General features: G+C 40.9%; 1 protein-coding gene across 1 annotated transcript in view; it reads right to left on the reverse strand.

Moving 5' to 3' along the window:
* DTHD1 (death domain containing 1) overlaps positions 1-26,746 on the reverse strand; it is a 350,756-nt gene that overhangs the window by 139,916 nt on the left and 184,094 nt on the right. Inside the window, exons 6-7 of the mRNA XM_085643317.1 lie at positions 22,318-22,482; positions 8,082-8,371 (exon numbers count right to left, since the gene is read on the reverse strand). Coding sequence (XP_085499443.1) covers positions 8,082-8,371; positions 22,318-22,482 — 455 coding nt within the window. The remainder of the gene's footprint in view (positions 1-8,081; positions 8,372-22,317; positions 22,483-26,746) is intronic.

Genomic DNA, 26,746 nt, shown 5'->3' on the forward strand with positions numbered 1-26,746 from the left:
AGTTCAATTTGCATCAAATGTATAAAAATAGGTGCAAACAACTGTAACATTGACAATAGCATCTTATCAATAAAACGGAATAAGGTGCAATTAATTATTACACGTTATCGTGCAAATTATGAACAATATTTTATCACCTAGTAAGAACCTAATAAGAGCTAGCGGAAAATAAACGTGAATGCCTCAATCAGATGATTTCAATATACCTCCAGCTCTAACTAGGCACTAGGTGTAAAAACCGTGTATGCCGATTTTTCACTTCCCAGTTTTTGTAATATTCACTTCAGGTGTGAAGAGCATCAGTGTATTTGGCAAGTTTTGTGAATGAATCAAGGTGCCATCCAGTGAAACAGCAATGTACACACAACACTCACCTAAAAATATTCTCTCCTTCGAGTAGTTCTGTTAAACCACCCACTACTAATGAAGTAATAGGGGGCAAATGCACTTTGGTGTCTGAAAAAGTTTTCTTTAAGCATCTGCGACCGGAAGCATCCACTCTTAGGGACCCTATATTGCAGTCTCAAATGGGCAAATGGCCTGTTTGCGACCGCAATTTTGGGCATGGCCATGTACAAACCTCATTTTGTGAATCAGTAAATTTGACCGATTCGCAAACTAAGGTTTGGAACTCGCTCTTATGAAGGGGCGTGCCAAGGGCATCCCTTCCTAATCGCATTTGTATGTATGAATGTTTTGCAACCGCAATTGCGGTAGCAAGGCACTCGCAATTTACCAACTACTTCAAGTAGGTGGTACACCATTCACAAATGGTAAGGGGTCCCTAGGAGACCCCTTCCCCTTTGTCAATGCATCAATTTTTTATTTTTAAGGGCAGGCAGTGGTCCCAGGGACCACTGCCTGCCCTTAAAAAATGAAACTGAAAAGTTTCATTTGACTTTTTTTTTAATGCATCCCCTTTTACTTTAAGGAAAACAGGCTGTATTTACAAAAGTAAACTGCTTTATTTAAAAGCAGTCACAGACATGGTGGTCTGATGACCCCAGCAGGCCACCATCCCTGTGAGTGCTAGCCATTCCTAATGGGGTCGCAAATTGCGCCTGCATCATTAATATTAATGAGGCATGCAATTTGTGACTCCAATAGGTATCACAAACAGTGTCTGAGACACTGTTGTACATGCCAATGTGCGGGGCACAAATTGTGAGTTGCAAATGTGACACAATTTGCGAGTCGCAAATTGGGGGGTCATAAATCTGGCCCAAAGGGTTTTGATCTCAGGCCACGTATCTGAATGCCGTTCATGAATAATTATGTGATTTCCATCTTCCGGTTACTGCCTCTCGGGATTCCCTGAAAGTTAAAGGCTATCAACATGGCTGAAATTGGTTTTTAAAACAATGGAAGAGCACCATGCCCCTCGTTCATTCTATCTGGATGTCTTCCTTGCCATGCATTTTAATTCCCTGCATGTATCTGTGATAGGGCATTTTTTACACTAGACAGCTAATACATCAGGAGTTAATTTACAGTCATTTGTCCAATCCATTAATAGGTTTGAAGTATATTTTTAAAAGGCTTTTCCTCAACAATATGCTGCTTCTTCTTCCCAATTCACCTTCTTGGTAATGTACATGGTGCGTTCATAGAATGTCCAAGGCTTCAGGCAACTATTAGGGTGACTGACAGATCTGTCCAACAATCTATAACTCATTTAAATGAGAAGAGACAGTTTTGCACCTTGAATGTTTACTACCTGTCTCAGAACCTGATACAGGAGCCCATGGCATCCTTCTGCATCATCTGGAGACCATGTTTGGTTTGGAGAATATTGTGTTGCAATGGTCCACGTCAATCCTGTCAAACTACGCACATCAGATATGATCTGGCTATTCTTTCCCAGATTTATTTACATGGCCACTGCTGTGCCTTTAGAATCCTCCTTTATCAGTGACTATATATAGTTGCAATATAATCTATCATATGTATGAAAATGGCACCAGATTAACGGATTGGTAAAAGAGGAAAGTGGATAATTGTCCCTGCCATGTGGAGGAATGTATGCAGACATCTGACTTTGCTTTTTCAGCGAGAAAGTGAAACTAAGCTCATGTGTACTAAAGACCAAAGAACTCTGGCCATGATCTGGCCATCCCGACTACACTGCTCCATGTCCAACTAACCCAGGAATGCAAACAGAATCAAGAACTGACCTTCCAATCCTTCAAGGACCTCTCCATAGGCAGCCTACAGCTCAAATGTATAACTCGCCCCATCATCACTCTGGCCTCAAAAGCCAACAACATTCTCAACAACTTCAACAAATACCTAGAGATCATATTTCAATGCACCAATGAAAATAAGCAATTGCAAACCAGAACCATCTTCACACTGGTGCGCAAGAGACCTTATCAACAACAAGTGCACCACAACTGGACAGGAAAGGAATTGAATGAAAAGCAGATCTCCCTTTATGCAATGTGCAGACAGTTCACAACATCAGCTAAAACCAAACCCAAATTCTTTACAGTGATATCAGTAACATAGCCAACAGAAGCAGAACGCTCTTCAAGATATTAACCCCGTTGATAGAAGCACAAATCACACAGCCCACAGACAAATGCAATGCTAGTAACTACTTTTTCAATGAAAATATACAGAAAATTTGACAACACACTGGCTATCCTCCAATTTACTCCCCATCATGCAACATCTCACAATGGTCAACCTTCCACATGCATTCCCTCTTAGACCGCACCATCAGCCTCAAGTCTCTCCAAGGTACTTCCAAGAAAGACAACATATTTACATCTTTCTTCATCAAACTCACTGGAGACGTCCTCTGCCTAGGCACACCAATTTCAATGCTCCATTACCCATAATGTCTTCATAGAAACTCTCATGACCACCAGAGCTTATTAGTTGAAAGAGATTCCTTCTATAGCCTGATGGCCTTGACAGATACCAGCTGATCACTGCCCATCACTCGTCTATCCCCTCTCTTCTCAGACAAAAATGACCACTTCCTTTTGATTCTTCTGCTGTCTTCAACACCATTGATGATCCCACCTCCAGCAACATCCTGGAATCTTAAATGTTGTAGGAAAATGCATTTTTTTGTATGGCCATCTATATTTTTTCTGGACTGATGTTGTTTTTTGACTCTGCACACTAGGACCTTTCTAACCAGGCCTCAGTGCATGTTCTCTGACCCCTATATGATGTCAAAACTGGAAATAGTTACACTCCTGATTTGGCATGTTTAATTTACCTATAAGGCCCTAGAATAAGGTACAAAACTGTATCTTTTAAGTGTGGGTGGGCACTAGAAGCTCTGCACAGTGGAACAATATTTCTGTCATCTTGGTTTTAGCTAGAGAAGGAGACTGTGTGATATAATTTACAGTAAAACACACGGAAGTGCTGTGCTGCAAAAGTGGGTCGGTCGCCCCTGCAAACTTTTACCCCATTGATTAGGGAGTAGGTAGACGTTTCATCCACCCACAGGCTCGCATTGGGCCTAATTGCAGCACTCCCAGTACTCTCCTCAGAACAATGATTTCACTATAGCTTAATCATCCACAGATCTAACTTTTAATCTACTTCACCTCTGGTGCATTTCCTTACCTTGTTTGACATCTAGCCATCCTTATTTTTCACTACAATGCTGCATCCACTGTTATTATCATGCACACAGCTATGTTATATTACTGGAGACAGGGACAATAAGTCGAAGAACTGTTGAACAAGCTTCCAACAGTCCCTTTGTTGTTCTGATGTCAGCTGTTTGACTTAGTCAATCATTTCTATGAGCCAAACTGCTCCGTACAGAACACAACAGCAGGATGGAGAGAGCCTCGCCTTCTTCCACATCCTATAGTGAATTTTCAATCCATTGACATGAAAAATTCAGAGGAATAGCTTTGGGGTTTTCAGATCAATGAAGAAGTTCAAATAAGTTGCCTTTTTGCACCATTATTTTGGGTCCAGTCATTTTATCACTACGAGCCAACAACCAAAATATCTTGTCCAGGAAGCTTTTTGAGTAAGTCAGCAATTGATCAGCTGCTGAATGAATTTTAGGTCTTGGTAGTGTTCATACACCTGGCCTACAGTTCTTCTAGTCCTACAACGTAGCATAACATCTTCCTGTGGCCTGCAGGTACACTGTCAAGGTCCCATTTAGCCTTTAGGTGCAGCATGGCTCAGAAAGTAAGTTCTGTCATGGATTTCACAGGATAGCAGACCAGATATTCCAATGTTCCCCTGGAGTATTTTTGTGGCCTGGGACCAATCCTTTCAGGGAAAACGTTCAGGTAGTGCCCGTTTGTTTCCTCTAGCATGTGAAGCAGTTATTTCTCTTTCCGCAAATTAATTATGGTTTTGGGTTTAGGGTAGGGTGTGCAGAATTTGCCTAGTTGCGCTACGCAAAACTCTGCGAAACGGTAAAAAATCTCCATGGGCACGCAGAGTTCAGCGAACACGCGTATTGCTTGTTCTGCCTGTTCACGATGCCTTTTTCCTATTCGCAAATGCTGTTTACGTGCTCGCGGGGAAATATCTTGCGAACACGCATTTTGAAAGCGCGAACAAGCAAAAAATTCTGCGAAGCCGCGGATCGCAGAATTTTCAGCACTTCCCCGTTCTCCACGGAACGCGAAATTACCAATATTCCGCAAATTCCACGAGCAGAGAAATTTACCACCCAGGTCTAATTTAGGGTCAGGTGATGAAGAGAGAATGTTTAATGAAGACAGGTTAAAAAGCAACTGATATGTACCTTAGAACCAACCCTAAGGTGTCGATTTTTTATCACACTCCTACTTTCCCAGGAAAGGTATGTGAACTCATTTCTGTTAGATTTGACTTGTGGTCAGGGAAGTTACACAACTCATATAATGCCCATTGCAAGAAGACAATATAGATTAGCAAAGGCAAAACGCAATTCATGTAGCCAACGTGCCAATAGAATTTGCAGTGAATATAAGGCAAATTCTGAAATTAGGGTGACAATATCCTTCAAGTTGCTTGGATACCTGAGAAAACTCTACACACTTATTGCTGCTATTGTTCAGGAATCCATAGAAGCTGGTGATGGCAGAAATGCAATGTATGAAGTAATCGTTCACATTGTGAACAGGTCCTTTTGTATACAGTGCGTTGGGTGGGGATGACCTGTTCTCTGCCCCTTCAGCTCCTTACTGTAGACTGATGGCAGAAATGCCAATGGAAGGCTTATCTTAATACTTTGTGTGATTGTTTCCAAAACACATATATACCCTTAAATGCTCCGGGACAGAGAAAATTATAAAATGTATACCTCTCATAACTTTCAATCAGATTAGGACAATTACATTTGTGTTCAGATGCAACAGGTTAACCAAGGCTGTGTCTGGAGAGCAGGGTGTATCATATTTACCATGCCCACGCATAGAGAGGCCGACAAATGGTTAACAGTCTTGAGGTGGAGTGTCTTGAGGTGGAGTGTCCAAAAGCAAATTCTCTTGGGTAGATTGTATTTCTTACATGAGGATAAATACATTCTCTTGAGAACTCTTGTGGCCTTGGTATCCATCACCACTCTTTCCAAGGGTGTGATCAAAAGTGTTAGTAATTTTTTGATTTTTACTGAGTTGACAATGTTACCACAATCAAGAGGATCGTTTTCTCTAACACTCATACAGGACCCCAAAATGTGATAGGGCAGCTAGTCATTTGTCCAAGTAACAACAATATGCCCCGCTAGAGTAATCTCATGAGCCTGGTCCAGTAAGAATTCTCTCTAACAATGGAACACCACTAAACATCTACTGGCTCTAATGAAGGGTGCATCAGCTCAATACACACGAGATCACTCCCCTTCAATACCACTAACAGCCCTTTGTCTTCAAAGGTGACAGACTCTCTATGTGCCATACAGTATCTTTTAGGAGTACAACTCTGAGATTGCAGGCAGCCCCCATTATTGGAAATTAAATCTTCAAGCTCGAGATCAAGTTAATCTGAAGGGATGATATCACACTTGAAGACTTTGCAAAGGGAAGGCCCTTTTTATTAGTTGGATCCTTTGCATTTAGTATGATATCACAAATGCACAAGGAGACTAATGAAGATTATTCAGCTGTAGGTTCAAATCACCAATTAGTGGGAATTTAGTTAATGTTAGGCCATCAATGGAAGCAGGAAGAGCAACTTTAAAATCTTAACAGTGTACTGCAAGCTGACTAATCACCACAGCCATATGTCCCTCACTTAAATATGTTCAAAAGAAGGGAAAAAAGGACTGACTCATTTCTTGCAGATAAAGAATGTGTAGTTATTGTGGATTAGAGTCCATCTTGTGCCTCTCTGCATATCGCTTTTTTAGCTGTTATGTTATACTTGTCCGGTAGCTTGTAATTTATGCTACTACCTGCATCTTAGTTGGGCTGTTACCAGAGTGTGGTAGCTTGAAACTGTAGGATAGGAAGTGCGGCTCAATTTGACCAAGATTATCTCCTTGATGCAGAGCAAATGGTTGCGGCAATCAACCCTTGCACACAAATTATATTTCGGACTCAAAGATGATGCAAGTTTAGTACTGAAATCAAAGTCTATTTCTATTTCATTCCATTATGATTTTACTGATTGCAGCTGTATCATTTGTTCAATGAGCTAACTACATCTAGTTTCCTAAAGTATGCTAGAAGAAATGTTATACGATAGGAACTTTTTTTTTAGGTCTGCCTTTGAATTCATATACTGCTGGTAACCATTAGTTTGTAACGCATGTGTGACAAGTTCACCTTCCCCTCTCATACTTGTTCATGAGATACATTGCCTCCGTTTAATTTCTTTGTTTTGTTTTAGATACTACAGTTGCTATATTGTCTGTAAATTTTAACATAATTGTCTTTCTTGATATTTCATTAATTGCTTTTACATTTTCCCTTCCATACATCAGCATTCTGTTCCAGTTTTTGCACGGAAATATTTTCTGCCGTACTCTTGAATAAAAGGGAGAGAAAGGAAGTGGGATCTGAACGCATAATGGCTATTGGGCTAACGGGTATTATCAGGAGATAGTCAGTATGTAAGTTAAAAGGCACAGATAGAATTCTGAAAGCAAAGCCAAAGGGAAAACGAGTGATGACACAATGGCACCGGGAAACGCAGTTTGTCTTATCAAATGCGGCTGCATGGCATTTGCTTTCAAGTTACTCTTTGCATATTCAGTCAGCATAAATGGTTTTAGGGTGATTTGTGACTCTACCGCCAACTTTATAGTTTAACGGGCGCAGCCATCAATCAGACTATTGAAACATTTTTGTGAAATCCATACAAGATACAAAAGCATTTACAAGCCACAAGCCATTAGAGAGAGTTCACAGTTACGTCTTGATATTCATAAAATACAAATACTTTATGACAAAACTTCAAATGAAGAATGAGGTGCCGGGAGAGATTGATAAGAGTGGTGAAAAATACAGAAGATGAGGTTTGAGATGAAATAGGAAAAAGTTGAAAGGCAGATGAAATAGCCCAGCACTTAAACCTCTGCGGTAAAGTATGTCAGTGTATTATTGCTTGTGCCACAGATATATGTTTTTGAAAATCTGCTTCATGTTTGTATCTCTAACTTGTTACTAAATTTTGAAATGGATACTATAGCTCATGCCACATTTTCAATTTTTTGTGAAGCTCATGGCATAAAGACTAATGAGGAAAATGCAAGCTTCATATCTACACCAACAATCCTTATTATTTTAGAAAAGAAATTGGAACCACTAAGGTAGGCAATACTAACAGTCAATAATAAATACACCAAGGGAGAATTTTCCGACATACAAGGAAGTAAACCACTACGAAGCAACTTATTTTAGATTGCAGATGGGCATTTAGATTATAATCTACATTTATTAGAATTGAATGGAGAACTTTTGCCACAATTCCAGGAGTGTGCTGCCTCACCCCCACACTATATTAGACAAGTATATTTAGTAATCAGCAACTGGCAACCTTGTATTTTGCAGGGGCTGCTCTGCTCTCACATACCTGGCCTTAAGATTCTCCCTGCAGCATGTATTGTTTTCTTCTATTTATTTTTTTATCTTTGCACTTTAATGAAATTCATACTTTACCTGAAGCACATATGTTCCCTCTGAAGTTGAAAATAATCTGTTCTCCTTCTCGCAGTGCTATCTTCTCAGATGGTTCAGGGGGTCCAGAGTATCCTTCTTCTCGCAAGCTGAGAATCTCCAAATTCAGCTCTTTGCTGGGAATCACTTCAACTATTGCTTTATTTACATTCTCTATTTTTCTGTACAACACCATATTCACCATAGTGCTCTGAGTAGCATCTTCGAGCAATTTAATAAATTGAAGAAGGTGTGCACTGTCCATGGCTGAAGAAAGACGCAGAACAATGAAACTAAAAAAAAGAAGACAAATTATTTAGCATATACACCACAGTGCAATATTAGCCTGAAATTAAAAAATATAACATAACAAATGCACATAAAAATAACTTTGAGATTATTTTTTAAACGAAAATCCCTTGCACCTTGGTACGTTAAAAAAATGAATTGTAGTAAGGCACAATTTGAAGAAAATGCTATTCAATGGTGTTTGTTAGACCTGTCAGCCTTAGGGTGGTACTCCCCCACTGTTTGGCCTTACCCCTTCAATACTGCTGATCTAGTTTTTGTTAGCCATAGGACTCTGTGCACTTTACCACTGCTAGTCAGCGCTAAAGTGAGCACGCTCACTCTCAACAACATGGTAACTTTGGTTCAAACCCAATTCGCACATTTAATTTACTTGTAAGTCCATAGTAGATCAACTGTTCATCTGCTGTCCCGCTACGGTGGAGTTCCACGCCTCCACGTAGCACCTGAGAACCCTGCTGTTGCCCCTCCCCCCTCTGCGAGCTCGCGGTCGATGGCGGCCGCTCGGCGTTTGCTGCTCCGTGCCACAAGTATGCCGTTCTCTCTTTGCCTTGTCTTTGCGCTTCTTTCGGAGTCCGACTGCAGAGATTAGCAGCGGAATAGCAGCGGAATAACGGGATACCGGGACAACGATAATTGGCGCTGGACCGGGGCAAAGCTGTCTGACTGAATCCTCTGGGAGAGACGTGATCCACAGCGGTGTTATGTGCCGGGCTGAGTTGCTGGGCTGAGTTTTTCATCGCACGGCTGCAAGGCTGTATCTTCGCTGATTTCCCGAGAAGCTTCACAGTTTATCCTCACGTCAGCACGGTGAGCTGCCTCTATTAATAAACGCCGAGGTCCACACTTCTTGGAGTTAAGCTACTGTTGCAGTAATTCTTCATTAACTCGGTAAGAGACTTCTGCTGCCTCCGCTGCTGCGGCCGGTCTTTGGCTACATTGTATTTCTGCTTGGGAAGACTGGTGTAAACTTTTTTTTTGCCGCTGATAGCCACTGATAGCAGTTAAAGTGTGCGAGGTATGTCAAAACTGCAAGCTCCAGTTCCAGTTTTCATTTTTGATGGATTTGGCAATGGAAATGTGGAGTTTGTTGCAGCAGTAATTCAATTGGTCGACTACTGACTTTCTATGCCCATCTTAATACAGTTGGACAGTTGGACAGAGTGAGGTGTTAGTCCACGCTGCTAGAGTTGTCTGCCCCGCTGCTGCACTTTTATATTTTGTACTGCAGCCGCTGTGTGGGTTAGATTCTCGGTCTCAGTACTTTTTGATGGGCTGGATTTCGCTTCTATTACAACTGTCGTACTGCTGCTACTGCTGCTACTCATACTCACCGGTGCAAAGTTATTTCGCTGCTACCAGTCTTAATAATGGGTAAGCAATTGACGGCCAAGGCCAAAATACAATGCCAACAATTAAAAGAGAATTCCGAAAGAGCCAAGCGGGCTGGGTCAGCCGCGGAGAGAGAAATCTCCTCTCTTGAAAATTCTGAGAGCTCTGGAGAAGGTGAGGATGGTCTCTCAGGCGGCAGCCCGACCCAGGTTATTCATCAGAGTCCTTGTAAGTCTACTGTTAGTGCGGCAAAGGAGATAATTGAGTCACCAGTGGGGGGAATAGCCGTGGCTCTATTAGGTTCAGCAGCTAAATCACCTGAGATAACTCAGAGCCTTAATCCTGCGGCCTCACTCGATTCACAGCTATCCAAAGAGGCCACATCAGTCTTCGTTTCCAAGGCTTCTAAACAATTCCCGTTGTTTGAGCGAAAAGCAGCAAGATACGACCTTAATAATACAGCTGGTACTCGGGCAGTATCTTCAGGTGTTCCAACTTCCTTAAACCTCTCTTCTTCAATAGTTACCCCTCCCATTGAAAGTCTCGCTTCAACTGCTGGTCCAAGTACTTCCTCGATTATTTCCAGTGAGGTGACTTTGTCTCAGAGTCCGATTATGGGGATGGATACTGAAACTGCTGGGGACTTTCAGATCTCAGTTAAGGACATGCTGAATCTAATCCTGCAAGAAATTAGAGAGATGAAGCAAATGCAAAAGATGGAAACGGAGGTGATTTGTAAGCGTCTGGACAAAATTGAAGACTCTATGGCTTCATTTTCTAATCGCCTGCAAGAGTCTGAGACTAGAATTTCTAGGGTGGAGGACAATCTTATCACCGCACAGAAAGAGATCATCATTGGTTCTAAATTTTCAAAGGCCTTCGAATCTAAACTGGATGAGTTAGAGAATTATAATAGAAGGTCAAACCTTCGAATAGTAGGTGTACCTGAAAATATCGAGGGATCGGACATGACAAAATGGATCACTTCCTTTTTTTCTCAAGAGGTCATCCCTGAGTTTAAGGGAGACTTAACAATTACCAGGGCGCATCGAGTACCAGCTCGTCCATTCCCTAACTCTCCGTTTCCTCGGACTATCATTGTTAACTTTGCCGATGTTCGGGTTAAAGAAATAATCCTATCCCAGGCCTTTAAGCAAAGACAATTCCAGGTTAATCCTACCACTAAGTGCCGGATTTTTTCCGATATGTCGGCTGCTGCTGCTAGACGGAGAAAGGACTTTGTAAAGATTCTTCAGTTATTTAAGGACAAAGGAGCTCAAGCATCGATTGCACAGCAATCAAAGTTAAAAGTTTTGATCAAGGGCAAATTCTATTTGTTTACAGATGTTGATGAGGCTCGGGAGATGCTTGATAAGCTGGCTCAGGGTTAGGCTAAAGTTGGAATATGTTTTGATTTGTCTAGATGGGTACTCGTATATTTTAATTAGGGGGTGGGGGGTGCAGGTGGGAACTCGGGGGTCATGGGATTCGGGGCGCACTACCAAGGCGCTCTTATGAGAGGGGTTAGTGCCATGTGGCCAGCGTGGGAGGGAGATACAGGGGTAGTACAGGGCCACGGGACTAGGGTTAGGGGGGGGAGCACTTGGGTAGAGGGAAGAGCACTTGGGTGGAGGGGGATGCGGGGTAAAAATGGAAAAATGAAAATCTTGTGGTTCACGATGCAAAATTTTGTTGGCAAGAAGTTATTCTTAACAATTAATGTCTATTGGAGGGGTTAGAGTTGTCTCTTTCAATGTCAATGGATTGAATAATAAAAAAAAAATGCGTACTATTGAGCTCTGGATTAAAACAGAGCGCCCAGCAGTTGTGATGCTGCAAGAAACCCATATTTCTGTGGAGAAAATTAACTCTTTTTCAATGTTTAAAAATTGGTCTTCATATCGTGGGTTTTCATGTGCTCAACAATCTCAAAGGGGAGTCGCGCTGTTTATTAATCGTAATTTAGATGCAGAAATTATTCAGTTTGAAGATGGAGGAGCAGGGCGGTGGTGTTGGGCTACTTGTGTAATTAAAAACAGGAATAGGCCAATTACCTTTGTTAGTTATTATGCCCCTGTGGAAGATAGTGCCACCATTTACGAGGAGTTATTTCAATCATTACTATTGGTCAGAGGAGATATAGTTATAGGCGGGGATTTTAATATCCTTATCGATATAAAACTTGATTCCACGGGTCTTTTGAAGAAACAATCCAAACCAAAGTCATTAAGGTCCATTATGAAGCACTCTGCATTACTTGATCTGTGTGACCCATGGCGATTAAAATTTCCTCATAAACAAGAATTTACTTATTGGTCGGGAAGACATAGATCCTCCTCTCGTATTGATTTTTTTTTGGCCTCTAATTCATTAGAATTTTCATATCAGAAATTTTTGCATAATGGCTTTTCAGACCACGCAATGTTGGTAATTGAGTTTAAAGTAGGGGAAGAAATTAAGTCCCCTAAGAGATGGATATTTAATAAAATGTACCTACAAGATAGCAATTGGGTTTCCTTTTTAAAATCCGAAATTGTTGACTTCATTGCTCGTAATTCACACACGGCCCCATTACATATTATCTGGGACTCACTAAAAGCCTTTGTTCGTGGTATTATTATCGCCAAAGACGCAGAAGAATGGCGTACTATTAAACAGACTAGGACCTTACTCTATCAAAGAATCTGTTCCCTGACTCAGCTTCGACAATCTAATTTCTCTAGTCTTGCGCAAAAAAAATTAAACGAGGCCAAACGTGAATTAAGTACGCTTTTTGCTACACAGAGTGAACAGCAATTCCTTATACAATCTCAAAGGAGTTATGAGGAGAGTATTTTTTCTGGCAAACTCCTTGCTTGGCAGGCTAAGGAGCAAGCCGCTGCAAATTCAATTCGTACTTTGAAGTCTCCTATCACTCTGTTAGACACATCACAGTCTGATGTTATTGGTACTATAATGCTTTCTCACTATAAACAGATATATAGCCATCATCAGGAAATAGACCATTCTAGGCTTTTAAATTTCTTAGCAAGATATGATATGCCTTCTCTATCTCAGGCTGATAGTGTAGCTATGAGGAGTTTATTTTCAAAGTCAGAGCTGGAATTAGTGGTAAAGAACCTCCCAATTGGTAAGGCCTGCGGTCCGGATGGCCTCCCCGCTGAATTTTTTAAGGTTTTCTTCTGCGCCTTTTCGGATTTGCTGCTACAATTAGTTAATTATATGTTAATGGGTGGGCAAGTTCCAGATTCTTTTGGGGAGGGCACAGTTGTGAGTTTTCCTAAAAAAAGGCAAAGATCCCAAAGATCCCAATTCATATAGGCCTATTACATTACTTAACACTGATTATAAGATCCTTACCAAATTATTATCAATACGTTTTAATCATATTGCTAAGGATCTTATTCACCCGGATCAGAATGGCTTTGTGGCAGGTCGACAATTAGCCACAAATACACATTTTCTCGTTGAGGCTTTAGATTATTTTCAGACAAATAAAATTTCCGCTTTAATTTTATTATTAGACGCGGAAAAAGCTTTTGACTTAGTGGTATGGACAACTTTATTTGTTATTTTAAATCACTTTGGAATTCCTCCACAGATTATTAGCTTGATTCAAAATTTGTACACGGGTGCCAAAGCCAATATAATCATTAATTCAGTTATGGTTGGTAAAGTATCGGTTCAGCGGGGCACTAGGCAAGGCTGCCCCTTGTCCCCTATTCTTTTTGCTTTTTTTATTGAACCATTAGCCACAGCTATTCGGGAATCCGTAAATATCTCTCCTCCTATTCCCTCCATGGCAAAAATCAAACTATATGCCGACGATATTTTATTACTGATTAAGTCGGATATTCAATCTCAAACTGCCGTTCTTCAGCTTTTTGAGGAATTCGAACATCTGGGTGGTTATCGAATTAATAAAAAAAAAACTGAAATACTAGTCTGTGGTGGGGGTGAGGTTGAGCTACACACTGATTTATCCGGTTGTATTAATCCTAGACCGAAGAGGTATTTAGGAGTTATGTACTCTGTTTTGGTTTCCGATTTAGTTATGTTAAATTTTGATCCTCTTCTACGCAAGGTTCAATCTTTATTTAAGAGATGGGAATCGTTGCCATTTTCTATCCTAGGGCGAGTGGCACTTATAAAAATGTCTATTCTTCCGCTATTTAATATCTTATTTTCTGCCATCCCCTGTTTTTTGCCCAGTAGTTTTTTCTCAAAAGTACAATCACTATTCACAGGGTTTATATGGGCAAAAAAAAGTCCCAGGATCGCAATGCGGATCCTTTACGCCGATACAGAATTGGGAGGTTTAGCCGTACCCAATATTAAAGATTACTATAGCGCATATTTTGCCCAATATTTAGAGCGGTTTAAATCCGGAATGCAGACCCCAACTGTGTTTATTAATTTCTTTATTAATAGAATTTGTCATGAGGTTCAGATTCCTTCTCCGTTACATATTTCTAAATTACCGAAACTTACTCGTTATAAGACGATGCTTTGGTTTTTTAAGCGTCAGGATGTCTTTCTTAAAAGATATTCTCTCCCGCAATTTAATCTTAGAACTCCCTTAAGGAATGCTCTCCTTTTTTTAGGAATAAAAATTGGAGTTGACACTGTACTACAATGGGCACTTTTGGGATTTCACTCTTTGTTAGATTTCTTGAGGGAAGGGACATGGTTGTTACCTGGAGAGATGCAGCTTATTATTCCTGGGAACTTTATGTTACTTGGTTCATATGCTTTTATTTTTAAAACGTTGGTACAAGTTGAACCAATTAGCATTGGTTCCTCCACTCAACTATGGGACGATTTGTTTACGACTTGTAGGACGAGGAAGCCAGGGGTATGGAAACGTGTTCTAGCAGAATATACTGCGGAGGATCTTAGCCAAAAAGCAATGAAAAAATGGCAAGAACAGGAGAATCATGTACTTACTATTAATACTTGGAAAATGATAAATAAACTTAATTTCAGTGTTCTTCGAGGATCTAATTGGAGAAGAATGCTGTTTTTCAGTAAATGGCTTCTGTACCGTACCCCTGCTGCCATTGCTAAAATGTTTCCCAATACTACCGCCACCTGTTTTAGATGCCAGCAATATACTCCTGCAAACTGGTCCCACACTATAGCTAACTGTGTTAAAATAATGCCTTTTTGGAACGAGATATTCGAATATTTGCAAAAGTATTGTGGGATTTTGATTACTTATAATGTTAAATTAATATTGTATGGTTACGATTCCGATCTTGGTTTGACAGAACAGAGGGTTAAACTATTATTTATTGCAATGGCAGTTGCAAGGTCATTAGTCCTGCAGAACTGGAAGTCAGTTCATGTCCCTCTCTTTAGTGCCTGGCTGCAAAAAATTAGGAATGTTAGAAAGTCTGAAATGCGATATGCACAGCGAATAGGCGGGATTATGAAGTTTGATAGAATTTGGAATCTTTACTTTGTGTAATGATTGATTTCCGTATTGTGTAAATTATTTTCTTCATGTAATTCTGTATTTTTTCTTTCTGCTTGCCAATTTATATTTTTTCTCTGTGTGCCAACTTATGGTAGTATTCATTGTATTTCTGACACAAGATTTTCAATAAAAAATTATAAAAAAATAAAAATAAAAAAAAGTCCATAGTACAGTGGCACTACATGTACCCAGGGCTGTAAATTCAATGCTATTAGTGGGCCTGCTGCACTGATTGAGCCATCCACTTAAGTAGGCTTTTAAAAATGTCATTGCAGAATCTATGCGCAGTATAAACCTCCCTTTCGACCTGACAATAGTTAATAAATATACTTGTACTTTTACTTTAAGACAAATGGTATTAATGTGTGTTTAAAAAAGTTTTCTACTACTTCAACCAGATCAACAACTCAGAATCTAGGATGGAGAGATCATTACTGGAGATGGGGAGAGAGACTCCTGACCTTCAGGGAAAACGAAACAAAAGTAAACCCCAAATGTGACTTATGGACGCTTCTTCTAACACCCAGCTACATTGTGAATCTAATGCAAGAGGGAGGCTTCTGGGTACTGTCCACAGAGAAACAAGAGGAGCCCACAGCAGCAATCAAAGCACAGCGATGGGGATGCCCAACAGTAGAAGTCACCATTTACCTATACTAGCAGATAGATGGATCTCGGGCACTCCTTTTCCTGTCTCTGGCGAGGGGGCTCATTGGATTGCTTAGTACTTTATGTTTACATTCTGGATTCCATGGACTAATTTGAGGCTTCAATGCAGCAATGACAAGAGCAGCAGCAGGGTCAGCAAGTAGAGTTTCAACAGGGCATCAGGCTTGGTTTAAGCATGCAGTAAATAAGCTGCATGTAGGTTGATATTCTAAAGCCTGACAGCACGGTCCACACAGGCTAAGCCATTGGATATTCTTCTGATGAAATAGTTAGGATCTTGCTTAACTGTGTAAGGGCGCAGGCCCTCAAGCCAAGATCCCTTGTGTGAAAGCCTATGAAACCCCTTAGGGAACATGGGCTCATTTGCACATAACGATGGTCCTTCCCTTCATACTAAGTGCGAGTGGTGTGATTGTGTGATATGTATGGACCACATGTTCTATGACTGATGTTATCTGCATTACAGTTGAAGTGATTCTAGTTCCCCATTCCCTAGAACAGTCCCTTGTGCCTGCATCTCAACCTTTGAATTTTTTAGTTTTCCACTCACATCCGTGATATATGAACAAAAAAGAGAAAACTAAGAAAAATAGACATAAATCCACTTCCTGCTCTGTTTTGCCAGGGTAAAAAAATTTGAAAGTGACACACCTTTGTTCTGGTTCCTTTAACTCCCACCTATGTTACTGGGTTTCCAATGAGCACTGGCCCACCAGAGATCAGACGTTGTATTCATAATTACTTCAGAAGAAGTTCTGATGTGTCAACTGAGAAGGGTGACCAATACATTTAGTTTATATTTTTGCATAGGATCAGGCATTGAATGTCCTGTGGTTTTGCCCTGCTCGAAATAACTTGATCTGTATTGTCTAAAGTGGAGAGGCCATACACAAATGGGGAATATGCTACAGTAGAAAGTATATACGTTTGCAGAGAGAAGGGTAACGGATGAGGAAACTATTTAGCTTCCTAGAGAACTAAAGCAACATGTTTGTGTTTTACAGTTTCTGTTAGACCCGTCAGCCTTAGGATGGTCTTCCTCCACACTTTTTGCCTTCCTCCTCCCTTGTTACTTATCTCGTTTATACTGGCCTTAGGACTCTGCGCACCTTACTACTTCTAACCAGTGCTAAAGTGCATGTGCTTACTCCTCCACACATGATAATATTGGCTTATCCCTAATTGGCATATTTAATTGATTTATAAGTCCCTAGTAAAGTCAAACTACAGGTGGCAAGGGCCTTTAAATTAAATGCTATTTGTGTTCCTGTAACACTGATTGTGCCACCCACTTAAGTAGCCCTTTAAACTTGTCTCAGACGTGCCATTGCAGGGCCTGTGTGTAAAGTTTAAACAGCTATTTCGACCTGGCAAAATAAACCTTTTGCTGGGCCCAAACCTTCCTTTTCAATACATATTACCCCTAGGGTAGGCCTAGGACAGCCCGACGGGCAGGGAGTAATGTATTTAAAATGTAGGACATGTACTTTTAAGATTTACTAGTAGTGAAAAACTCTTAGATTTGTTTTTCACTACTGCAGGCTTATCTCTCCTATAGGGTAACACTGGAGTTACCTTATTACATCTTATAGGTGTATGTTCCAAATGGGAAGAGATGTCTGGTTCACGTTTAGTGTCTATGGAATCCTAATTTAAAATCCTAAATTATGGTGAAGTTGGATTCTAAATTACAATTCTGAAAATGCCACTTTTAGAAAGTTGGCATTTTCTTGCCTTAACATTTTAGTTCCTGCGGCCTGCCTCTGGTCACATCACTGGGAGTAGTTGACATTTGGGCTTTGTGTATTCCTCCTAGACAGACACACACAATGGGAGCTTTGGTGTGACTGGATGTGCCATTACGGGCAGGATGGGTAGGAGGAGCTGGGTCCAGCCTCACATACACCTGACTATGCTATATCCTGTCTCCACACAAAAGACTTCATACCCCCTGAAGTTAGTCTGGAGCCAGTGCAGGGGAGGCAGGCTGCCAAGGGATTTCAAAGGGAAACCTTCAGATATTTCTCCCCCACTTCAAAGGCACAACTAGGTATGAATACTGGACCTCAGACACCATCACTTCAGTACACTTCTGGACCGGTGGATATGCTGCCAGGAAGAAGGACTACTGGGCTGCTGAAGGACTGCCACTCTGTTAAGTATTCTACCTTTACTACACGGTCATTACTTCGTATTATCATTACTACGCATGTTTTAGTTCGGAGATGCCATTACTTAGCATGCATTTACTTAGCATGTACTTACTACGCATAATGGAGTTACTGTGCAATTTAAAGTTTTGGGGTACAGGGGTATTTTTAGGGGCCAGGGTGCGTTAGGGTTTTGGAGTGTAGGGGGTATTTTTAGGGTTCAGGGGGCATTTATAGTTTTGGGGTGCTGGGGTATTTTTGGGGTTCAGGGTGCGTTTAGGTTTTGGTGTGCTGGGGTAATTTTAGGGGTCGAGGTTGGTTAGGGTTTTGAGGTGTGGGGTAATTTTAGGGTTCAGTGAGTGTTTAGGTTTTGGGGTACTGGGGTATTTTTAGGGGTCAGTGTGGGTTAGGGTTTTGGGGTACATGGGGTATTTTGAGGGTTCAGGGTGCGTTTACGGTTTTGGGGTGCTGGGGTATTTTTGGGGTTCAGGGTGCGTTTCGGTTTTGGGGTACAGGGGTGTTTTTAGGGGTCAGGGTGTGTTAGGGTTTTGGGGTATAGGGAGTATTTTTAGGGTTCAGGGTGCATTTAAGGTTTTGGGGTGCTGGTGCATTTTGGGGGTTCAGGGTGTATTTAGGTTTTGGGTGCTGGGGTAATTTTAGGTGTCAGGGTGGGTTAGGGTTTTGGGGTCTAGGGGGTAATTTTAGGGTGCAGGGTGTGTTTAAGGTTTTGGGCGCTGGTGTATTTTTGGGATTCAGGGTGGGTTTAGATTTTGGGGTGCTGGGGTAAATTTAGGTGTCAGTGTGGGTTGTGGTATTGGGGTGTAGGGGGTAATTTTAGGGTTCAGCGTGTGTTTAAGGTTTTGGGGCACTGGGGTATTTTTGGGGTTCAGGGTGCATTAAGGTTTTGAGGTGCTGGGGTATTTTTGGGGTTCTGGGTGCGTTTAGGTTTTGGGGTGCTGGGGTAATTTTAGGTGTCAGAGTGGGTTAGGGTTTTGGGGTGCATGGGGTATCATGGGGTATTTTGAGGGTTCAGGGTTCAGGGTGCGCTTAAGGTTTTGGGGGGGCTGGGGTATTTTTGGGGTTCAGGGTGCATTTAGGTTTTGGGGTGCTGGGGTAATTTTAGGGGTCAGGGTTGGTTAGGGTTTTGGGGTGCATGGGGTATTTTGAGGGTTCAGGGTGCGTTTAAGGTTTTGGGGTGCTGGGGTATTTTGGGGGTCAGGGTGCATTTAGGTTTTGGGGTGCTGGGGTAATTTATGGTGTCAGGGTGGGTTAGGGTTTTGGGGTGTAGGGGGTATTTTTAGGGTTCAGGGTGCGTGCAAGGGGATAGGTTGCTATTACAATTAATTTTTTGTTTTAGAGTACCAATAACACGTTGTAACGGTATGCGTAACTAAAAGCATGTTTAATGTATTTGTATATGTTTGCGAAGAAAAAGCATGTGCACTAAAATCATGAATAGTAAAGGTATTTACGAAGTAAAAACGTCAAAGAAAATACATGCGGGGTAACTGTATGCTAAGTAACATCATATATTCATCTGTTAGACTATACACTGTTGGACTCCTGCATTGCTGTGCTGACCTGATGCCCTGTTGTCTGGGTGAGATGGCCAGGACCTGCATCTCTTGAATCCAGAACCCAGAGTGACTCAAAGAGCCAGTTGGCTGGCCTTCTGCCTTCTGATCTGAAGCGTTAGGGACATTACAGGCTTCCAACAACCTTGCAACTGCACCTAGACTCTGCTATATGTGAGTTTACCCTGCCAAGTGGTGCCACCCCAGTCCTGGACCCTTGGAAGCGGGCATTTGTGCTGTGCCAGCCTCTGTGTAACCAATGCAAATCTCCTCTGCTGTGCGGCACAACCCCACGCAGAACTGGTGCATCTCTGCTACTGTGTGTATTGGACCCATGGCAAAGGCCTGCATCGCTTCCGCAGTCCGCATCACCTTTAGAACCGTTGTTGCACAACGCATCCTTGGCACAGGCCCTCAAATTGATCATTGACAGCAGCCTTGATGACGACACCGGACTCCACATTGCAGCACCACAGCTCTCAAGAACCGACACATCCCCCTGACTGTGCACAACATTGTCAACGCCAAAATTTGCATAGCAAACCCTATCAATGGGATAGTCAATATTGATGCAACACGCCATTGCATCACAGCCTCGCCACATCTCGGAAATGATGCATAACTGTGGCTGAGCGACACATCTTCAAGGCTAACCCATGCAACACTCCGCAAACCCGGATTTAAGGTACTTTTGTTTAACAGGCCAAACTAGGTCGCTGTACCAGGCTCGCACTCCATCGGGATCGGCTTGAACTTGTGACCTTGTCCCAGTCCAGTGCGACCAGATATCCACAGTTGATAATTTACGCCTCTTGGCACTATTTTTCCTAAAAACGTCAAAATTAATATCTACAGTTCTACTAATTTGTTTTATGTCATTATGGTCTTGTTTTATTTATTAAAAACTACCCTATTGTTCTAACTCTTGTGGGCTCCTTTTGTGGTGTGGTTTACACTGTGTTACTGTTGGATCATTACACAAATACTTTATACATTGCCTCTAACTTAAGCCTGACTGTTCTATACCAAGCTACCAGAGGGATGAGCATAGGCTAATGTAGGGTTTGCTTGTGACTTCACCCCCCAACATTGTGGTTGCCGATTGAGAGGGGTTTCACCCCAAACCAGAAACCCAATTACTTAGAGTCCCTTTAAAGAACTGTTCCAGAGAAAAGGGATTTGTTCCCGAAAACACCCTTATGCACGAAGGAGACAGCCTCAAATAAGGAATTGTGAGAAGACTATTTGGTCCTATTTTAAAGATCCTATCTGCGAAAATAGAGAGAGAAGTTGAAGTCATGATAATCTGTAACAAATTTGTTAATTCCTTAAAAGTAAAGCAACTGAGCCTAACCAGAGTGCCATTTGCCCTCTGTGGAATGCTAACCAAACATTTAGCGATAACACTAAAATACCATTATAGCACTTCACTCTAGAGTCTGGAAAAATAAAATAAGCATTTTTAACTTTAACTGTAACTGTAATATCTTATCTTAAAAACACATATAGAGTGCATGGCTGCCCGTAGGCATCCCAACGCTAGGTATCTAACTGACCAAAATATTATGCGACGAAACCGACAAATGCTGATTCATCTAAACCTCAAGATTTGTTAGTTTAAGTTTGAATTCTGGCACATTTCCAAACCCCTAACAAGGGGGTTGATTCAAGTGGGTTTGGCCTAACTTCTGCTAGGGCATGAAGAGAATAACCTCACTTTTGAGACATTTAAATGGAGCCTATGCAAGTAGGTATAATACTCATTGGTGCATTTGTTTGATTTTCTATCGAAAAAAACTAACATTTGATGGCTGCCTGTCATGCCACACTGCTAGTTTTAGGGGGTATGAGGGTGAGAGCAGAGAGTAAAGCTGGTGCAGGGACTGTGGCCAAATGCGCATTGATAGAATTCAGTTATAAGTAAGTATTGCAAACAAGTTTGATTATTTTTTAATTGATGGATGACTCATCGATAGCAGATTCTGGTGGGATGGCAACTCTTTAAAGATAATCTAAATTATCCCAATCTAAGTTTTTATGTGCATTGAGAATCTTTAAATTCCATATGTTACAACCAGGGGTTGCCATCCGGTTCTTCAACATTTTACATTATGTTCACTGATTTAAATCATTATGAAGGGCAGTGACTTTTAAGGTTTGGTGTCGGTCAGAAAAAGCTGAGCTAACAGCAAATAATTATTTTTCACACATCACATAGGGCTAGATGTACTAATCAAAGAGTGACTTGGTTTTGCAACCATTGCTCTATTTGCATGGCATCAAACACCTGTCTCCTGTACCCCGATTCGAAATAATGTATAACTGGAACTGTTATAAAAGTAAATGTTAACTTATGAAATGCTTGGCTACTTGCAACATACCAGAAGGACATGGTTGCGTTATTTCAAAAGGAATTTACATTTGAATAACGAAGAAACAATAAAATATATCAGATCTACAATAGTTGTCTGTAAGAGTCACAGTCAATGGCAAATCCAAAACTCTTCTCACTTTAAAAAAAAACATATTTACGATTACTCTAGAAAGTGGCTCAAAGGTTATGATCTCACACAGTAATGAGGTGACCATGAATGTTGTAATGAAGTGTGAAGATTAATAAATAGATGCATAAACATACTACTCTGTGAATGGCCTTCTAACTATGGTAAGATATTGTCTCATGTCACTCATTAGGTATAGCACAATAAGAAATTGCTATTTCTCACCTGTCTAAATGCTCATCGAGTTCGAATGATACAAGTCCATTCTGCACGTTCTTGACAATGGTGTCTTCTAGTACGACCCACTGGTCTTCTTTACCCCGGAATCCCAGGAGCTTCAGATGTTCAGTGATGTGATCGCCATGCTTTCTGACTGAAGCACTGACTGCCCTGAAGATAAAATGTGACAATTCAGAAAAAGAACTAACCAAAAGTATCAGTGAAGTAATTCCAAATAATATACATCTACACTTTGCAAAAAAGAAAGCAATGCTAAAACATATTTACTTACTAAGAACAAATGTATTGAATCATTAGCTACCAGCATTTAATGTATTCAATCACATTGTATATAAAATAGCCATTGTTACTTTTTGTCTGAGGAATTACAGTAGAACTTGGTAAAGCCAAGTCCAGTTAATGTTTTTTGATAATTCATACATATATCATTTTAATTCATCTAAGATTAATCACTGTGCTGATCACATGTTCTGTGGTAGCCTGTAGGGATCGATCACATTAATAAGGTTAGCCACAGTGAAATAATTAAATTTGAAACTGGGGTCATAGTTATGAGGGCTTTGTATCGTGCTTACAACACGCAACACTATACATGCGTGACGCAAACCTCTAAGTCCGATTTATGAAGCCATGCATAGCCACATTGCGTGACTTAAAAAAACTGGAGTAAGGCAACGTAGTGCAAATAACTACATTCCCTTACTCTGCGCAAGGGAGGCATTCTATCGGCATCGCGTTGGTGTTCTGACGTACCTCCCATGGTTGTTGATGCATTTCAAAATTGTGCGAGCGCAAGGGGAAAGGACAGTAATGTGTTGTATTGGATAAATACGGCAGATTCCTGTCCTTTCCCTGTGATGCAGGGCATCATAAATATGACCCTCGGAATTTATAATCAATCAGATCAAAACACTTTATTCCATTATTATCAAAACAAAACACTAAATCAAAAAACTGAAATACTTTTCAAAACGTCTCCTTTCTTTGTTTGCACAATTCATTCAGTTTGTAATCCCCATGGAGGTAGTCATCAGAAAAATCACATTTGTGGGGAGTAATGACTTCTCCTTGTTTTAAAATCCAAAGAATTCCTTTGTTCTTTAGATTTTTACAAGTGACTCCTCCTGCAGATATTGTCGATGTGTTTCAGTCAAATTAAATTCACAAGCCTCCTCAGTACGAGGAAGACTGAAGTACGAGGTACCTTAAATTGACCACCATTCCAGTACAAATGTAGGCATGAACATCACCAGGGCACAACCTCTGGTGGAAGAATCTCCTGCATGTTAGTACTGCGGGGAAAGAAAGCTCACTCTTCCTCAAAGGAACTGTGGCTGCTGCAGGCACTCACCACTTGTTCCAAAAACCTCTCTCCGCCTCAAGGGAGACAGATGCTACCAGGGCCGTGGAGACCATGTTCCATGCTGGGCCGGGGTGATAGCAAATTGAATTATTTAATTGTGGATAAAGTTGTGAATGTGACCGATCCCTACAGGATACCATGTTTATTGTTTTCAATGTTTGCAGCCTAGCTATTGTTGAATTATTTGGGCGCATCGCTATATGATTTGAAATCACATGTTCTGTGCCAGAACATAGGCCAGAGTGCGTGGGCTTTAGGCTGTTGCAAATTAGCCTATCTTTCTTTAGAAGTCTTTCCTTTTACCTAAAACCATATTGTTAGTTCTTGATAAAGTCTCCCAAACATTTTGCCTTCAATTCTCCTATTTTACTAAATTCATTTTTGTTGGACTTAGGACCAAGTGCGCTTTACAACCACTAACCAGTGCTAAAGTGTTTGTACTCTCGCCTATAAACATTCTAAAATTGGCTTACACCCAATTGGCACATTTAATTTATATAAAAGTCCCTAGTAAAATGGTACTACATGTACCTAGAGCCTGTAAATGAATTGCTACCAGTGGGCCCGCAGCACCTAATGCTGCCCACTTAAGTAGGTTTTTTTAAACATGTCTCAGGTCTTCCATTGCTGCCTGTATGCAGTTTTAAATTGTCAATTTGACTTGGCAAAACAAAACTTTTGGCAAGCTTAAAGCTCCCTTTTTAAGTCAAATATGTTAACACTCGGGTAGGCCCTAAACAGCTGATAGTGCAAGGTGCAGTGCATTTCCAATGCTGGATATGTACTTTTAACTTGTACATGTCCTGGTAGTGAAAAACTCTTACATTTGTTTTTCACCACTGCAATGCGAACCTCTTCCATCTGATAACATTGGGTTACCATATTACATGTAATAAGTGATAATGTGTGTTTGGCAGCAAGTAGGAATGTCATGTTGGTGTCTCATGAATTGTAATTTAAATCCCTCTTTAACGGTAAAGTCAGATTTTGAGTCACAATTTCAAAAATGGCACTTTTGGAAAGTTTTTTTAAAAAAAACATATGTGATATAAAACAATGGAGATATGTATATGTACAAATGAATTTGTATTGATAAATCAATTAGTTGTCTTTGATGACTCTGTTAAATCTTATCATCCAATGAGGAGAGGGGGGAGTTAGAAGAGATAGTCATCCATTCATCTTCCAAGGCATATGTCGTAAATCAAAGGGGAATGGATCACTTGTAACCAAAAAGTGGCGGTTCGTTAATCTGAATATGAAAATATTAACACCTGGATAGGTGTTAATGAGAACCCTCAATAGCGTATTTTTTGAGTGGTATGGGCGGTTCTAGGCGGTTTATCTTGATTCTCCGCCTTATAAATACGCATCAGCATTATCATTGGGTCTCTTTTGTCATGCTGCCTCCACCTGGAGGGAACCACTGTTTCTTGGTAGTGATCAGTAATAATTGTGAAAAAAGTGATAATAGTGATAATAGTGAGGTTAAAAATGTCGTACCCACACTACCTTGAAGAAATGACGATTTATTCTGGTGGGCGTGTGGGGAGACTATTTAAAAAAGAGAGGTGGTGCTGCAGGTTAGATTATGTAACCTAAGCACTGTGGGTGTCCATATCAAAAGGTCGACATGTTTCTGCCCAGTCAGTGCCCCAGGAGGGGGTCGTGGGGCATTCTTCAGGACCTATTAGTGTGAGCTGTTGTTGTACAGTTCAAGTAATTGAAAAAATGCTGTCTTCAAACAATGTGATAGATAGCTACGTCTCCGAAAATACTGTTACCTGTGAAGAAATGAAGATGAAAACTAAGAGACAATCAATGAAGAGAAACCACCAATTTTGGGGTTGCAGTGGGCTAAAAATAAATAAGTGAGTTAAAATGAGGGACAAGCAAAAAAATGGCAATTCTTATTGATACTGTCAAGCAACTTATATAATGGCAAATCTCTGATATACTGTGGGATCGTAGTAGCCAAGGAAAGATATATCTTTGTGGTACGATTAGCCGATCACGTTTTTATGATATGTTTCCCTTGGTTTGTCGAGTAATGGGAACGAATATCTATATATCGTGAAGGTTGTGAGATAGTCTCGGTGGATTCGACAAATAAACAGGACAATCGTTACAGTCATTCCGTTATCTGTATATTTTGAACAATCACAATACAAGCAGACCCCAACGTTAGATAGACAGAGGCAGATTACCTTGAGACGCTTCCGAGTTGCGGCTTTGCCGTGGCAGCGTCACTATCTTGCCTGTGTGAGTAAAAAACGGGGAAGACAGGGAGGGGAGAGGGACGAGGGAGAAGGAGGGAGGTGGGGGGATAGGGTATTACAGATACCGTTAGTTTGTAGAGCTTCAAAGCGGTTTCGTTGACCACCGACGGGATGTGTCTTCCGTACCTCAGTTTCGGGCAATGCACGACTTGTGCTGACGCTGGCGGGCAGGGCTCGTTGAGAACGAGATCCCGTGTGTTGCCGGTTTTTAGCTCCGTGTATGGAGAGAAACTGAAAAAAGACTTGTGTATTCTTCATGAAAAAAGGGGGGGAGATTTTATTAAAAATTATAAATAGGTGTATAGCCACTCTGAACAATTAGTATTAACCTGGTGTGTTTTAAAGTGGTTAAAGAACGTTTGAAAATCAAAGGGGTCGTTGCTTGTATATAGTTCAGGACTGGGAGCTTGTTGGGAGGATCTGGATAGCGCTTTTCAGCGTGTCTGGTGCTATGTAACAATGAGCCAAATTTGTCATGCCTTATTTGAAGTTGAGCCAAGGTATATTATCATTCAGGCCTTTCGTGTCTGTACTGAGGCGGTGGACCCACCTCTGTTCTCTTTCGAAGAGAATTTTCTCGGCATTGTTCTTGCACCCTATTAGTGTTTCTATTATGATCCAATTAAGATCATCCACTGAGTGTTGTTGTTCAATATAATGGCGGCTCATTTTGGTGGTTTCACGTCTGCATTTGACATTGCTTCTGTGTTCACAGATTCTCACCTTTATTTTTCTGCAGGACATTCCGATGTATCTGAGATTGCAAGGACAG

The sequence above is a fragment of the Triturus cristatus genome, chromosome 2_2 (genome assembly GCF_964204655.1).
Source record: "Triturus cristatus chromosome 2_2, aTriCri1.1, whole genome shotgun sequence".
NCBI classification, from domain to species: Eukaryota; Metazoa; Chordata; class Amphibia; order Caudata; family Salamandridae; genus Triturus; species Triturus cristatus.